This window comes from Lycorma delicatula, chromosome 11 (assembly GCF_047948215.1).
Source record: "Lycorma delicatula isolate Av1 chromosome 11, ASM4794821v1, whole genome shotgun sequence".
NCBI classification, from domain to species: domain Eukaryota; kingdom Metazoa; phylum Arthropoda; class Insecta; order Hemiptera; family Fulgoridae; genus Lycorma; species Lycorma delicatula.
Genome location: NC_134465.1, coordinates 56,781,265 through 56,798,341, shown reverse-complemented (window position 1 = coordinate 56,798,341; position 17,077 = coordinate 56,781,265). Strand labels below are relative to the sequence as shown.

Genomic DNA, 17,077 nt, shown 5'->3' with positions numbered 1-17,077 from the left:
AATATTTCATTAATTAAAATTTTATTTGTCTATAACTCTGAAACCAATGAAAATAAGTACCACGTATATTATCAGTTAAGAAAATTCCAAAATTAATTTTTTTTTTTGGATTTTGGGCTTTTTTGAACATTTTTGTTCAAGTCCGATTGCAATCAAAAGGGGAGGTGCACGAATAGATGATACAATAGTCTTAAATCCAAAAAATTTTAACATTCTACGGCTAATAGTCTTAGATTTATGCAAGATATATGTACAGACGTCGCGCCGAAGATAGTCAAGATGGATTCAGGGATTATCAAAATGGATATTTCCGTTGAAATCTGAAACCGAAATCTTTCGCGATTAACTTTCATTACTTCGTACAAGGAAGTATAAATGGAGAAAATCTATTCTTATCTATATATATATAAAAATTAATTTTTGTCTGTCTGTATGTCTCAGGTCTCAGGAATGGTCGACCTGACACTGTACAAGACTACATTTCTATTACATTCATACATATCATCCTCATTCAATTCATCCTCTGAAGTAATAATTTACGCTGGTTTCGGAAGCTAAACAGAAAAAGAAAAAATGTTACATGCACAACTTCAGATACACTATTACAACTTATATAAATTTCAATGAAATTGATCTAATAATCTATATATAAAAATATATTTGTTTGTCCGTCTGTATGTCTCTTATGCCTTCCTAAACCGTTCATCCGATAACGATGAAACTTTGGGGAATGGTTGGACGCATGCCAGGGTAGGTTTCTGAATTATTTTTGACCCGCTAGGTGGCGCTGGCGTCGAGATATTTCGAAAAATTGTATTTGTGATCCGATTTGCCTCATGTTCAGAATGCATGTTACTTACATGGAAAGAATTATTTCTTCAAAAAAATGAACCCGCTAGATGGCGCTGGGGTTGAGATATTTAGAAAAATTATATTTATGGACCGATTTGGTTCATATTCAGAATATGAATATTAGTTACGTGAAAAGAAATATTTTTTCAAAAACTATTACCGCTAGGTGGGGCCGGTGTCGAGATATTTATGAAACAAACAAACAAATATACAAACAGATTTTTTTATTCTGTGTATATATATATATATATATATATATATATATATATATATATAAAAGGCATGTTCGTATGTGTGTCCGCTAAAGACCAAAAATCTAATGAACCGATTTACGCGCGGGCAAAAGGAAAAGAATGGAAAATGTAAAACGGGGAAAAGGAGAAAATGTAAAACGGGAGAGGGGGAAAAAAGGAAACTTGTTGAAGGGCGAAAGGGAAAAGGGTAAGGAGAATAAATGAAAGGTAAAATTTGTGAAGTTCAGTTTTTTTATTTTTTATCAAATTTTTAATTGTGTTCATTTAAACTCCCTGTCTCCCACTCAAACTCTCTCTCACTCTCAAACTCTCTCACTCTCTCTCTCTCTCTCTCTCTCTCTCTATATATATATATATATATATATATATATATAATATCTTGAAAATAATATCTTGCTTTCGGTGTTTTTTTTTTAAATTGTGTTAATATCATGTGTGCTTTTATAATATTGTGAGGAATTGGGTGTATTTTCAATAAATAGATTGTACTTGTATATTAGTGTTTTTTCTTCTTTCTTTTGCATAAAAGAATTATATATGTACTTCCGGGCGCTCATGTATGTATATATATATATATATATATATATATATATGCAAGACTTTCGAATTGAGCTACCGAAGAAATTTTAGATCATCCAAAATTTAATATTTTCTAGTTAGTTCATTGGTGAATTATTGCCAAGACAATAAGGTTTTACTTTAATCTATTAAGATTTTTCATTGATAAAAACAGTAAGCGTATTGAAAATTATTACTTTTGCAGGCATAGATTTCTGTTTTTCTTTCCGTTTAATACGTTAATTTTTTTTTCTTATTATTATTTTGATTATTCAACGGATAAAACTTTGCAGTAATTAAGTTTTTAATTATGTAAGCATTAAATAATAGCTTTTTACGCTTGATATGTCATTCATTAGTCGTAAGATTAATTATTGATTTGAATACATTTTTATTTAAGAAGAATCAGTTTATACTTTACGTAGAAAACTTGTGTGTGTATGTGTATGTATGTATGTATGTATGTATGTGTGTGTGTGTGTGTGTGTGTGTGTGTGTGTGTGTGTGTGTGTGTGTGTGTGTGTGTGTGTGTGTGTGTGTCGCGTTCACTCATTTTCTCTCACTCCCACTCACTCTTTCTCTTTCGTTCTCTCTCGCTCCCTCCCTGCATGTGTGTGTGTATGTATATAAAAGTATTTTACTTCTACACTCATAGGTATTTTATCAACAGTTTATCCTCTACACGAATATAAATACAACTAACATATGTAATTTCAATAAGTACTGTGCACACACACCCAAGATCTAGAACGTTGTTATTTTTTTTTGTGTCAACTCAAACTCGTTCGTCGGTCCTAACTTTTTAAGCCTATACTTGTTATGTACTCATGCTTACGTTATCACATTCGCTCTTCCTTTCTTTATCAATTTTTTTTTTTGTGTATTACACACTCAAACGCTTGCATACAAAAACCACACAACAAACAATCATGCCGACACATATCTTTTATGAAAGATAAACAAAATATAGTAAAGCTTATATATATATAGGAATTTTAATAAGTACTCGTAATATTTGAGGATAGAAATGCGTCTGATAAAAATTATGATACGTCATAGCAACAATTATGTTTAAGATGTAAAGAAATTCAACCAATTTTATTAACATTTTCAGTAAATAAAAAAAATTTTATATATATATATATATAATTAAAAATTTGTGTTGTAATTATGCTGATTCATTATCGATTATAAAAAAGTAATAGTATACATTTTATATATATATATATATATATACTATTGAACCGATTACTCATCTGATTGGTTCTGAGATAATAGAGATTTATATATTAGTATAATGAAATTTCATCTCGAGTAAATAATTTTACGAACTAATTTATAACCTTCATTTTAGACTTCAAAAATGTAAAAACAAAGAATTGTATTATACACATTGAAATACAAAAAAAATATATATATATATTTTTTTTTCAAACAATTTTTGTGAACGTGTTATCAATAATAATTTTTTTTTAAATCAGGAATTCTAAGGTGATATTGCGGCTAAACACACATCTGTTAAAAAACAAATGCTCTTACTCATTTCTGTGCAAGAAGACAGAATTTTCGTTAATTTAAGTTTGTTTTTATATTTTAATACTTCTTAAAAGTGGTTTAGTATTGCTAACAATAAATACCGCAGATAAAGAAATGTCAACGTTCCAACTTGTACCATCATTAACGAACCACGGTTCTAATTTACTCCGTTCAAATCTTTTTAAATTAAGCGTAACTCAAGAACGACTCACCAAATATTTTTGAAAAAATTTTCACATGTAAAACTTCAGATATCATATCTACATTTAAATAAAATTGATCCAGTAGTTTTGAAACCACAAAATTTGAACCTTAAATTGAGTGAATTTCAATAACGGCTCAACCAATCTTTAGTAAACTTTCGCATACACAACTTCATTTAAATTACTATAACATATCTAAATTTCAATGAAATTGATGAAGTAGTTCTGGAGAGTTTTGTGCCACAAAATCTTATATGTAGGCCTAAAAATATATAAGGAAACCCAAATTTAAGTGAATGGTATTTTTGTACTTCTCATACCTCAAAATGTAAAGAAAATTCATTTTCACCGTACATATCCCACCGTACAACCTAAAATAATATCGTACTTTTCGATCTAAAAGTCGATAAAAACTAAATGTATCTGGTTTTCCAGAGTTCGAATGAGAACAAACTAAAGATTTATAACAAATTAAAATTCTCTGGCATACATACGATTCCTCCTTTTTATCTAATAACTACTTATCTTTTGTTTAAATAGTTAATAATATTAAATATTTGAGTGGACTCAATAATATTGCCCGTACAATCAAAAGAAAGTTCAAAAGGTACTACATGAAATTTTTTCGTTGCCTTTAAATCTTTGTCACAGCCTTCAAAACAACCGTTTATATGTACGATTTTATTAATTAATCAGACAATTTTTGTTCAAGAAGTGGAATTAATATTTTGCGAAATAATTATAATTGGAATTTTAAAAATTTCATAACAGTAGAATGTAGTTTCTGACAAAAATTTTACGTTACGGTTTGATTTGACATTATGTCGAACATATTGTAATTGATTATGAGGAAAATTTTGATAAATTATGGTTATAAGTTATTATTTATTTATTTTTTAACTAGCTGCAGCGGCGCCCTCCCCAGCTAGACCCTCCGGGCGGGTTGCCCTAGCGGGCGGCGTCTCGGAATTGGATTATTAAGTTTTCAAAATTGATTACCTCTTGTGTAAAAATTTTTTTGAATAATGAAAACTGATATAATAACGAAAGTTAAATTAGAAATTTAACTCTAATAATTGATACTAACAAATCGGGGTTTTCTGCTAGTGATCGGTACATTCCGGTGCCTACTTTTTGGTTAGTTCGTTATTATATGAAGAAAAACAATCACATAAATAAAAAGATATATTATTAATATATATGCGATGTATCAATGTATATAATAGTATAACAAATATATACCTGACCACCACGAGACATGTGCTAACGAATCGGGATTTTCCGCTAGTGATCGGTACATTCCGGTGCTATACATAAGCTAAAGGGGACGAACACACACACACTAACATACAAATGCCCTTTAATAGGGTAGGATAATACTAATTTTATTTATAGATTATTTTCCAATACTGAAATTCATATTGCTTCGATTTAAAATGATAATACAATATTTTATGTGACGTTACGGACTGTTTTGTTTATTATAATAATCAGATTTTTTAAATCCTTCTTCATTTTACAGTTAATGTTACTTTGATCGATTTTCTCAGAATTATTAGTCTCAAAATTTTAACAAAACTATTGTATCAAATCTAAGAAAAAATTGTGTTTTTTGTTTAAAATAATTTTCTTAAAAATTACTAGAGATACATACCGGAGATCTATTTTATTCAATCTGTTTAAGCTAAAAAAAAACATATTAAACAATGAAATTTATCATTTATTGTAATTTTAAAAGATTTCCGTATGACTTCATTTTACCCTTGGAGCAGAAATCAGTTCGAAATATTTTGCAAGCTGTAACTTGAAAAAGGAAGTATCTGGCCTGTCTTTATGAGGTTTTTTCCTCTACTTTCACTTGTAGATTATGAGCTAAAATTCATTTAGTTTCTTTGCAAGACAATCTGTATGTACAGAAAAATACTAAAAAAAACTCTATAGTAGTACGTTTGTCAGAACGGCGAATTTACGAGTTGTGTTAAGAAGAATGTTGCACTGCTGTAATGATATTTTGAAAATAATATCTTTCGGTGATTTTTTTTTAAAATTGTGTTAGTATCATGTTTCTTTTATAATATTACGAGGAATTGTGTGTAGTTCCAATAAATAGATTGTACTTGTATATGTGTTTTTTTCCTCCTTTTTCATATAGTAGTTGAGTTGTGACTGTATTTGGCTGAATACTACTACTTACCAACAACCTACTTTGATACTGTTACCCATAATTTGTATAGTTTTGGAACCGTACTCTCAAAATATAAAAGGTTCAAATGACCCAAAACGATTAAAATTTCAAAATTCATTTTTTGGACCCATCGTTTTCCTTCACAAATCATATTATCGATTATTTCGAGATTAAAGTACTATAACAAAACTAGATCTCGCTAGTGGTACCCGTAAAAGTTTCTGAGTTTGGCTTCAAACATGATTTTTCTGAATTTGATTCATTCCAAAATTATCTCACCACCTGGCGTGTTCCCAAAAATATAATTTGGGCTACAAACTTGACGTTTTGAAACAATTGAAAAACCAGGTGGTGGTCACAAAAATCCATTTTTAGTTTTCTAACATGTTGCCCTTCAAGTTACATCATAAAAACCATTTCAAAACTTACCAAAAATCCAGGTTTTTTGCTTCTAAATCCGGCTTCTATGAACTGATTCGCTTGAAATTCAATAGAGTTGAAATTCAATTGAGTTGAATTTATATTAAATTTACATCATTCTATCAAGTTTTATTATACTCGGCGCTATAAAAATATGTCCAATCGAACGAAAAAAATCTGAAAATTTACCCCAAAAACTCCAGTTTTTTGGGTCTAACTCCGGTTCCTGTGAACCAATTTCCTTGAAAATCAATAGGGTTCTGTTTCTAATAGGTTTACATAATCCCATTGAGTTTCGTCAAAATCGATTAAGATTTGCGTCCGCTAGCGCGGACGAATATCTTGTATGTATGTATATATATAAACATTGCAGAATCGTGTTCAAGAGACCCTAAAACATAAATAAAAGTTGGTCCTCCCTCCTCTCTGACTCGCCCTTAGAAAATTTAACTGGGCACAGTAGCGATTTCTACGATTTCTTTGGAAATCCGCTAAAAATTACTTTTTAAGAAATTAGTCTTGTTTTTCAGTAATGAAATTAAATTATATACGTAACATTAAAGTGATTAAAGAATGTGGTAATCCTTGAATTTTTGATTTTGGGATGCATCCACGAAAGGGAGGTGGACGCATCGTTTGATCGCGCACATTGAGCCGTGGGCCGAGAGGAAGTTTGTCGAACTGGGATACTGGATGACACAATTCCTGACCGGCCTGTGGACGAAGAAGAGCTGAAGACCCCTTCTGCCTCTACTGTCGGGAGTTAAGACACGCCAGAATACGTGATATTTTAGTGCCCGCGGTGAAACGAGGAACGCCGTGACTATACTGCCGTAATTAGACATCTCGAGGTGGAAACCATCGAGTGTCCCTGTTAGAGGCGAAGCACAAAGAACCGAGTCCCGGTTGCTGGGTGATGGTGGCCGGGAACGATATAGCCGGGCCTGGCGTTTCCCTCGTTTGGCGACTAGAGGCAAAGGCACCTACCGGAACCGTGTTCACGCTTAATTGGAGGTCTGTTCCGGGAACAGCAGGAGAAAAAGAATTCTGATTTTTTAAATATTAAGTTCTAGGGTACTGGAACCTCTTCATGGACAATTTTATTAAAAACAACAAAACAGTAGTCGCATAGAGGTTGTTAATCGCAGACAGACAGACTGGCAGTACGACTTAAACGGTTATATCCGTATTTTAAAAAAAAAAGCTTATTACCTGCTAACAAAAAAGGAAACCTCACGTGAACGTACTGGTCTATACATTTTCAATTGTAGTAGTCAATATTTTATTCCATGTAATATTTTATTCAATTGTTTATACAAAAATGTATACGTATGTACAAGTACATAAAGAAATCCGTGTAGACATATGGTAAAAGAATTTTGATTTTTATGACAGGCGGCAAGGCAAGATTGAACCTAGGGTCAGTCCTACATAGAAGACAGTTACAAAACCTCTTCGTTTTGTCTCTCTTTATACTTTTTACCCTCATATTTTGCCGACTTCATAAGCCAAAACATACCTTTCTTTCTTTCTATTTTACCGTTTACTTTCTCTGTTCAAATGAATTTCTTCCCCCCCCCCCCACCGATCATTCACTATGTATAATCGTTTTAAAAATGGAAAGAATTAATTTAATTCTGTATAAGTTTAATAAAATTGAGTAATATATTTTCTTTAATTTAATTTTTTTTAACTCTCGTTTTAATCCTGTTAGTTTTTATCTCAAAGATAATTTGTACGATCGAAATACAGTATTATGAAAATCCACCCAGCTTTACGATGAATATTTTAGCCCTTAAATTAGATGAAAAAAAATGCCTCAGCTTCACAGAGGCACATCAGACATGGATACGTCTCATGTTGATTAAGTCTGAAGTACAAATTACACAAATTTAAATTTATATTCAATAAATTTGTTATTTGATCAAATTATGCACATATATACATTAAAATATATTACAATCATTATATACATATTTTACACTTAAAAACAATAATTCGTCACCTAGATTACAATTCATTACATCACATTGATCGAGTTAGTAGAGGGCGCAGTCGTAGACAAAAGAGGACGATGCTTACTGAAGTACGAAACATACGCTTTCGTTTCGAGTAGGTCAATATATCGAGAAAATACTGCGTCGATACACGTCGAATTTCGCGTGGTGGAAACAGCACGGTCGTTGTTGAGTTCAAATCCGAATCGGTCGTGCATAAATTCAAGAAACTGAGCACCATTTGGTCCACGTATGATCGGAATGTCTGAGTACTTTAGTTCGTCGAGTTCTCTAATCAGACCTTTTAATTTAGCACTGAAGGCGAACAAATGCAAATTTAAAAAGTCACAGAATTTTTTTAAATGAGGTGTTTGGCGAATTGTAGGCAGAGACGAGTAAGGCGCGTTTTTCATTTATCGCTGTCTCGACGGAGCAAATATCACCGACGCCGTTATGATCTGTCGCTCTTCTTTCTACGTTCATATCGGCCTGGTTAAATTTCAACAGATCGTGTTCTACTGTTTGCAACGCGTTGGAATGATTTACATTTTCGAAAATGGCCACGCCTGCAGAGCGAACGATGTTTCTTTTGAAATGCGAGACGGTACGATAAACAGTTATTTCCAGAAGACCATTGTTGTCGATCAAGTTTCTGAGAGTAAGAGTAATTTGCACAATGGAATAACGAAATCAGAGCTAATGTCAAGAGAGTGAGAGTTTAACGATTGTGTATTGAACGTGCATAGCGAAAGCGAAGTAGGATCAGCGTTAGATCGATCGAGGAAATTGCGGCATTGATCTCCTATCGTTACTAAACGATGGTGTTCAAGACGTTTGAACTCGTCGCTCAAGAGTTTGTTATTTTTTCCCCGATGGTGATAGAACGTGTGGTCGCAGTCGCGATTCGTAAGATATAATCCGTTCAGAGAAGTGGCACGCAAAAGAGCCACGTAAACAAGTAAACAACTTTATTTATACTTTTGATTTACTTTGTTTAATAATCGTTATATATTTGAGTTTGACGCATACTTACTTTGGCGGCGCTATTCTAACCTATTCGTTTTAAAAGAACGATTGAAACAGAAATTTTAAGTCGCCGAATAAAACATAAGCGATAAAAGTATTTTTGATTTGATTTTATTTACTTTTATAAAGTTTAATTTTAATTGATATTTGTAATTTAGTTTATTTAATAATCATTTATTATTCAAGTTTTACATATACTTACATTGGCGGCGATATTCTAACTTATTTGTTTTAAAAGAAAAATTAAAAACAGAAATTTTATATATAAAATAAACACTCTGCGCATATCTACAGCGCACGCGTGCTGAGTGCGGCCCACTTCTACTCCCACTTTGCACACCACTATACCAAGCCTCTGAAACTCATGATGAGTCATGGTAATGCTCTGTGTGACACACAAATTTTTTCTAAGACCCCCCAGCCATTAGACATATCCATGTCAAAAAAAAAAGCAAATTTATTTGGGAAAAACTACTCATTCGGTTACGAAATCAAGATAAAAGAAAAGATAAGTACTATTAAACTAAATAAAAATTATGAATTCCTGGGCTGATCCACCGGGTTGGTCTAGTGGTAAACGTGTCTTCGGAAATCAGCTGATTTCGAAGTCGAGAGTTCCAACGTTCAAATCCTAGTAAAGGCAGTTACTTTTACACGGATTTGAATACTAGATCGTGGATACCGGTGTTCTTTCAATTGGTTGGGTTTCAATTAACCACACATCTCAGGAATGGTCGAACTGAGACTGTACAAGACTACACTTCATTTACACTCATACATATCATCCTCTGAAGTATTATCTGAACGGTAATTACCGGAGGCTAAACAGGAAAAAGAAAGAAAGTAGATCATCAGCAAATCTGAGACAATTTATATTCCTTCCACCTACGCTTACTCAATTTATCAAGCATGTATTTCGACTACAGATTCGAATTTTTTATATAGCTACTAAAGGCAATATACTTTGTACATCGATGACCAGAACGGCTGCAAATAAATGTTACAAATATTGAAATCATAGTATCTGAAAAATTTCCTACATGAAATAAATGTTTAGTCAGAAAAACATTTATCTAATAAGAAGGGTCTGCAATAAGTAAGACACAATAAAAAAGGTAGGATTCTTCCCGAGAAAACTTTTTAACAAAGCAAAAATAAACTTGACCTGAGAAGTATACCGTTTATTGTTTTCAGGATCCCTTTGGGATGTCAAAAATCTTTTCCCAAGCAAATTACCGACAGAAGAGTCACCTAAAAAAAAGATTGAGAGTTCATCCATCCACTAAACACAATCGATAAGGAAAGAGTAAGACAAAAAATTGGCTGGGATCGACGATTCGTTGTCGATTTTATTACTAGGCTGTAAACGAATTGTAATCTATCTGCTTAAAGTCCAGTTTTAGTTATTAAATTACCCAAGTAATCTTTGTTCATCGTTTAACTTTTTTATAAATATTTTAATTCAACATACGAACTGATCTAGGCAATATCACTGTGCATAGGAATGCCCGAATGAACAATCGATTTTAATTATTAACGAAGCGAATTATTGTGTTCAACAGCTTGTAGTCAGAAATATAACAGGAAAAATCAGACGATTAACAAATAAAGTGTCTTATTGCAATCTATCGGAATCCTCATTTGGAATTAAGTAGAAAATCGTGTTTAAATGGTCGTTACTTCAAACCGAAGTAGAACGCGAAGGAATTTTTAATCGACTAAGGTACGGCTACGATTAAAAAAACATATCTGTAATCATAATTTATCTTTTCCTAAAGTACATTTTCCTGATTAAGAACTAAGGCAATTTAACATATCCCAAATATCGTTCCGCTCCTTTTAGAACTTTATTTGTAGTATGAACAACCCCTTTTCCAACGCACCGCCATTTTAGATATGAGAAGACAAATGTATACTGCCGACTGGATTTATTAATCACGACAGACATTTCAGTTTAAAAGATTTTAATAAATAAATTTTGGGCTAAAAACCAGTTTCCTCTGCAAATAAATTTAAATTTGGCGATCTCTATGCCGGAATGGTATTTTCTCGGCTTTTCATCCGGAAGTCCCGAGTTCAAATCCCGGACAGGCACGTCATTTTTTCATACGCTACAAAATTCAATTTCCATACTCCCACGTATGTTATTCAGTCCATTGAACAATGAGGTTTAAGTACAAAAACAAGAACGAATTTTTATAATTTAGTATTGGTAGCAAGAATAGTGAAGGAAATTGAGTGCGAAGTTTCCTTATTTTCCATTAAAAACCCAGGAATGTTTGCTAAACTGAACATAAAGTTTTAAAATACTATTAATGTTGAAGATTTTCTACGATCAACTAAACCACCTAATAAAACAGATCGATGAACCCGTTTGTGTTCGATGCGACTGTCAACTAAAGATATACCACATCCTAGTGGATTGTGTATTAGATAGATTTCATAAGAAAGCTACCTATTGTAATGGGTACCATAATTTCACTTCCGGAAAATTTCGACATAGCTTCGCGTTTCACATACCCCAAACCCGAAAACCACCGTCAGTTCAAAAGTTTATATATATGTTTCGCTTTCTTGTAGACACGATAACTGCCGTAGTTTTACGCAATCACTTTCAAATTGATACGTAAAATATAACGACCTAAAATCTCGGTCGAGTTCGTTAATGGGCAAAATCGGACCATTAGGGTGGAAACTGTAGGCTTTTTTGAAAAAATAAAATGTCGCTGTAATTTTCTTATTAAGCAAAATATTGAACTTGTTTAAAGTTCCTACTATTCTTTCGATAAAGGCCTAAAACTTTTAAGGGACTAAATTTTTCGTAACCCCTTCTTAGCAACGAGAAATAGATGAGCTTTTTTGAAAAAAAAAAAAACGAAATATCGCTATAACTTTCTTATTAAGTAAACTGTCGAATTCGTTTAAAGTTCCTTATATTCTTTGGATAAGAGCCTAAAAATTATCACGTAAAGTTTTTGATATCGCCAACCATTGGCCCAGGGGGTTGAAAAAATGGGGTTTGGAAGACAAAAGAGGGACAATATCGAATCTGTTTAAAGTGGTCGTTAGTCCTCCAAAAATTACCTAAAATCTTTGCCTGGAACAATTTTTGATATGAACAACCCTTACAAGGGATGACTAAAATGTTGCTGGAATTGTAAGAAAATGGGACTTGTGAAAATGTTTTCACATGCAACCATTGTCGTATTGAGTAAATTTGAATTTTTTCTTAGCTTTAAGGTGGTTTTTTTTTATTCCCTACTTTTTTATTTTTCCTGTTTAGCCTCCGGGTATTACTGTTCAGGTATTAATTCAGAGGATGAATGAGGATGATATAAGTAAATGAAGTATAGTCTTGTACAGTCTTAATTCAACCATTTCTGAGATGTGTGGTTAATTGAAACCCAACCACCAAACAATACCTTTATTCACGATCTAGTATTGAAATCAGTATGAAAGTAGTTACTTTCATGAGTAGCCTTTACTATGACTTACGCTGGAAATTTTTTTCCCTACTTAGCAAGGGTGAAATCTACCGACGTTTCGAAAGGGATTTTTTTAATGCAGCTTTACGTCGTAAATTTCAATTATGAGCTAACATTCAAAGTATCCTAGGAAACCATACGATGATGTTTTTTTAAGGCATCTGTATTATTTTAATTACATGTGTATTCGACTATTTTATAATTATTGAAATATATTTTCTTTTGTAATATTGTATTATATTTGTTCCGGGCGTTGATAAAGCGAAAGCGTTTTTCTCCTTACCCAAATATAAAGAACTCTATGCATTGAATACCAATTCCGTAAGGAGACATCAGTAAAAAGCTTTCAAACGTTTACCAGAAAGGTTTCTATTAATTCAAAAATGTACATAAAACGTTTACAAAAATTCTAAAGAGATTGACGTTAAAATGTCATCGATCAATACTATTATTTCATGCGCTTTGTGATTATGACTTTTGACAGAAAAGTTGAATTCTGTAAGAAATGTATGAGTATTATTCGTTGTGAAGTAATTCCTAAATTTTCTAGCTCAGCTATACAATCAGATTACGAATGCTTCAAATCAAATAGCCAAAAAAAAAAGAATCATAATTTGGTTTATTGGTCTGATTAAATTTATATTATTAAATTACTTAAAATACAAGATAAAATTTATCCTGTATTCTAAAATCTAACAAAGAGGCCATTCCTTTGTTTGCTATCAAGATGGGGTATCTCCTTATATCTAAGTAGGACACAATTTCTAACAAACTTTTCCTAAATGAACAGAACGCCGTGAAACAAATTCCCTCCGCGTTAACGTGATTTAATATTTTCAACGATGTTTGGATCTGAATAACCATCAAAACTTTCTATTTTAAAAAAAAATCTAAACCACCTGAGCTGCTTCAAGCTATCATAAATTTTAGTTGATTTAACAAATTAGGGCAACACTTTATTTAGGATAAAATATGTAATTCACTGGTTAAATGCTACCGCAAATTCATTATGTTCGAATGCATAAAAGCCGAATAATTCTTCTGATTTGGATTAAATATCCAATAAAAAAGGATCTTTTTTATTAAATGTTTTCTTTTTTATAATGAAATTGTTAAAGGAACCTACCCATTGTTATTTTGCAATAATAAAGAAGGAGAATTGTTTTAAAATACTTAAATAATTTTTGATTCCATTTAACATTTAAAAGTATTACATCTAATGTTAGAAAGTGAGTTTATTTGAATTTAAAATTGTGTAAGAGTGAGGTTTAATAACATTTATCAAAAGTTAAAAAATTTTAAGTTTAATAATTTAACCTACCAAATTAATTTATCAAGGCTTATTAATACAAATTTTACTTACAACATTAAATATATTATATTTATTATTGTTCTACTATGATATTTTCTTATCTATAATTTTATTATTTTATTTAAGATATCAGTCATAGAAAAATTTATAATTTTTGATTAATAAAATGATTTTTATGATATTTATATAAGAGAATTTTGAAAAATATGTTGTTAAATGTAAGAAAGTGTCAGCTAAATTGTCAGAGTTAGGTGTTTGCAGGATTTAGACTGCTTTTTTTCAATTTTTCCATTTTTCCACTTTCGACTGGGATTGCCTAAAATGATAATGTTAACTTTCATTTATAAAATGAAAATTTTATAAATTAAAGTAAAAATATTGTTTCAAACAATTCAATTGTTTTATTATTTATTTATTACTTCATTACTATTGTTGTGAACATCAATTTTTCTTTTATTTATTAGACTTTATGTTTTTTATCTTTTTTTTTGACTTTTGTTTATTTTTATCTTTTGTTTTTTGTTATTTTTTTTGTAAATGATTTCAGGATTATTTGTTTTTAATAATCAATTAGCATAGCTCTTTAATTGTACTATGCGTAATAATTGTAATTTATTATATACGCTTGTTATTTAATCTCAGAAAATATTACTAACATATTTCATTAATAAAATTAAAAGACTTTAGATGTATTACATAATTATTTTTTTCACAAATGTAACTAGCCGGTCTTCGTGGCGTGAGTAGTAGCGTCTCGGCCTTTCATCCGGAGTTCCCGGGTTTGAATCTCGGTCAGGCGTGGCATTTCACACGCTACTTGGCATTCATCTCAATCTTCTTAAGCGATACCTAACGGTGGTCCCGGAGTTAAAAAAAAAAACTGTAACAAGTTTTGTAGAAAGTTTTAACCTATAAAAATAATTTTCTGTTATCGATTAATCGATTTATTTTAGGTTAATTTTACTTTCCCGCCTAGATAAGAGCTATAGCTCTAGAAGGGAAATTATTGTAATCGGTCAAATTTGGCCATATAAGGTTTTCACCGGATCTTTACGTTGTTCCCCCTAAAAAACCCAAAAAACCACGAGAAAATTTTCTGGATAATAATGTTCGTAGTACCTGAATTGAGTTGGCCTCTAAATCACTTTATATCTCTAGAAGTGTTGAACCGATTTTGACCAGATTTTTGGTCAGATTATTTTTATACATGGGGCATTGATGCTATGAAATATTCAATATAAAATTCAAGGGGGTGAAACTGTAGAACAAAATAACCCTCAGTATCTCGAGATTTCGCCTAATTAACGTCATATTAGCACGTAGCACATTAGTTGACATAAAAATATTTGCAAAACTTTTTTTTTCAAAATTGCATGCCTACCCCGAAAATGGTCAAAACTACTATGTTGTGACCACAAAGGTGAACTGTTAAATTAAATAAATTAATAATATTTAAAGTGTAAAAAAATTAGTCGATCTTGCAGCTATATCAATCTGCCCACCGTATAAGCGAAATTTGTTCCGTGTAAGTTACAAATTAATTAGTTTATTTAGTGCCGACCGTCGTCGCTAGTACCGCCACACCACTGCAAATTAAATACGGTATGCGCGCGCGCTTTAGTTAGAATCATTAAATTAAAGAAACGAAAAATATTATCTTTTAATAGAATGACAAATAATTTTAATTAAATTGTTGTGTAAGCTTTGCATACAGAAACAACCCACAGTTGGTCTTTCTCGTAACGCGAAAGTCTTACAACTAGGTTGTAAATTTTTTTAAAAATTTATTATGTTAAATTATATTACCTGTATTTCGGAATTTCCATATATAAAAAAAAAGAATTTTATTACGTTCGCTAGCTTTAATCGTGTCGCTAGCTATATCTTTATGATGACATCTCGAGAAATCTAATACCTGGAGAATCAGAAGGAAAAAAAATATACTCATAGCCTTCGATCAGATATCTACATTGTGACGTCAGAATGATGTTAATAGTCGAATATAAGATATCTGCTTTTCATAATTATTATTGCGTGAATAGTAAACGTAATTAATAAAGGAATTTAATCACTCACCAGGATTAGGTTGAGTCTGGTACGACGGTTTTTTCATCCATTCATAAGGACTTCTTACAGGTGATGGACGAACTTGAGGTGACGTAGGTTTTTTCATCCATTCGTATGGACTTCTCGCCGACGGTGGTCTTACAAACGGTTGAGGCGTCTGTTGGGTTGGCGGTGTAACGCCCGGCCCAGGACTGCTGAGTTCTGTTATCGGCGGTGATGGTAATATGTGATCCTCTTGTACGGGCCATTCTTGCGGTGAAAATACCGCGTGTGTGTGTGGATGTGTGTGATTGTGAGGATGATTGTGAGAGTGTGCTCCCATCCATTGTTGGTCTGCCCCCATTTCGTGCATACACGACAGGAATTGCTGTCAACAGAAAAAAAAAATTATTAAAACTTTTATTTAGAAAAAATTTCTTTCTTTTAAAAATAACTAAATTATACTAATTCCATAGATGATATATGACAATATAATATTTACTGTTCTTTATTTTTAAATTAAGCAAAATTACTACTGCCCCGTCCACCCGTAAAGATAAAAAGATTATCTACTGATAGTGTTTTGATCTGAAGACTACACATAATTTATATTCATACATATCATCCTCATTAATCCTCTGAAATAATACTTTACAATGGTTCTGGAAACTATCCAGAAAAAAGAGAGGTGTTTTGAAATAAACTCGTCATCGCAAATCAGCTGATTTCAAAGTCGAAATTGAGGATTTAAAATTCTAGTAAAGACAGTTACTTTTATACGGATTTGAATACTAGATCGTGGATACCGGTGTTCTTTGGTGATTGGGTTTCAATTAACCACACATCTCAGAAACCTGAGACTGTACACTTCATTTACATTCATAAATATCATCCTCTGAATTAATACCTTTCGGTGGTCCCGTAGGCTAAACACAAAAAAAAGAAAAGTGTTTGAAATGAACTCGTCATGGCAAATCAGCTGATTTCAAAGTCGAAATTGAGGATTTAAAATTCTAGTAAAGATAGTTACTTTTATACGGATTTGAATACTAGATCGCGGATGCCGGTGTTCTTTAGTGGTTGGGTTTCAATTAACCACATCTCAGAAACGGTTGACCTGAGACTGTTCAAGATTATATTTCACTTACACTCATACATATTATCCTTATTCATCTTCTGAAGTAATACCTAACGGTGATTCCA

General features: G+C 31.8%; 1 protein-coding gene across 1 annotated transcript in view; it reads right to left on the bottom strand.

Annotated features, from left to right (window-relative positions):
* Positions 1-16,238, bottom strand: part of LOC142331946 (homeobox protein CDX-1-like) — a 114,766-nt gene extending 98,528 nt beyond the window's left edge. The window contains exon 1 of the mRNA XM_075377998.1: positions 15,905-16,238. Coding sequence (XP_075234113.1) covers positions 15,905-16,238 — 334 coding nt within the window. The remainder of the gene's footprint in view (positions 1-15,904) is intronic.
* Between the last annotated feature and the right edge of the window lie 839 nt (positions 16,239-17,077).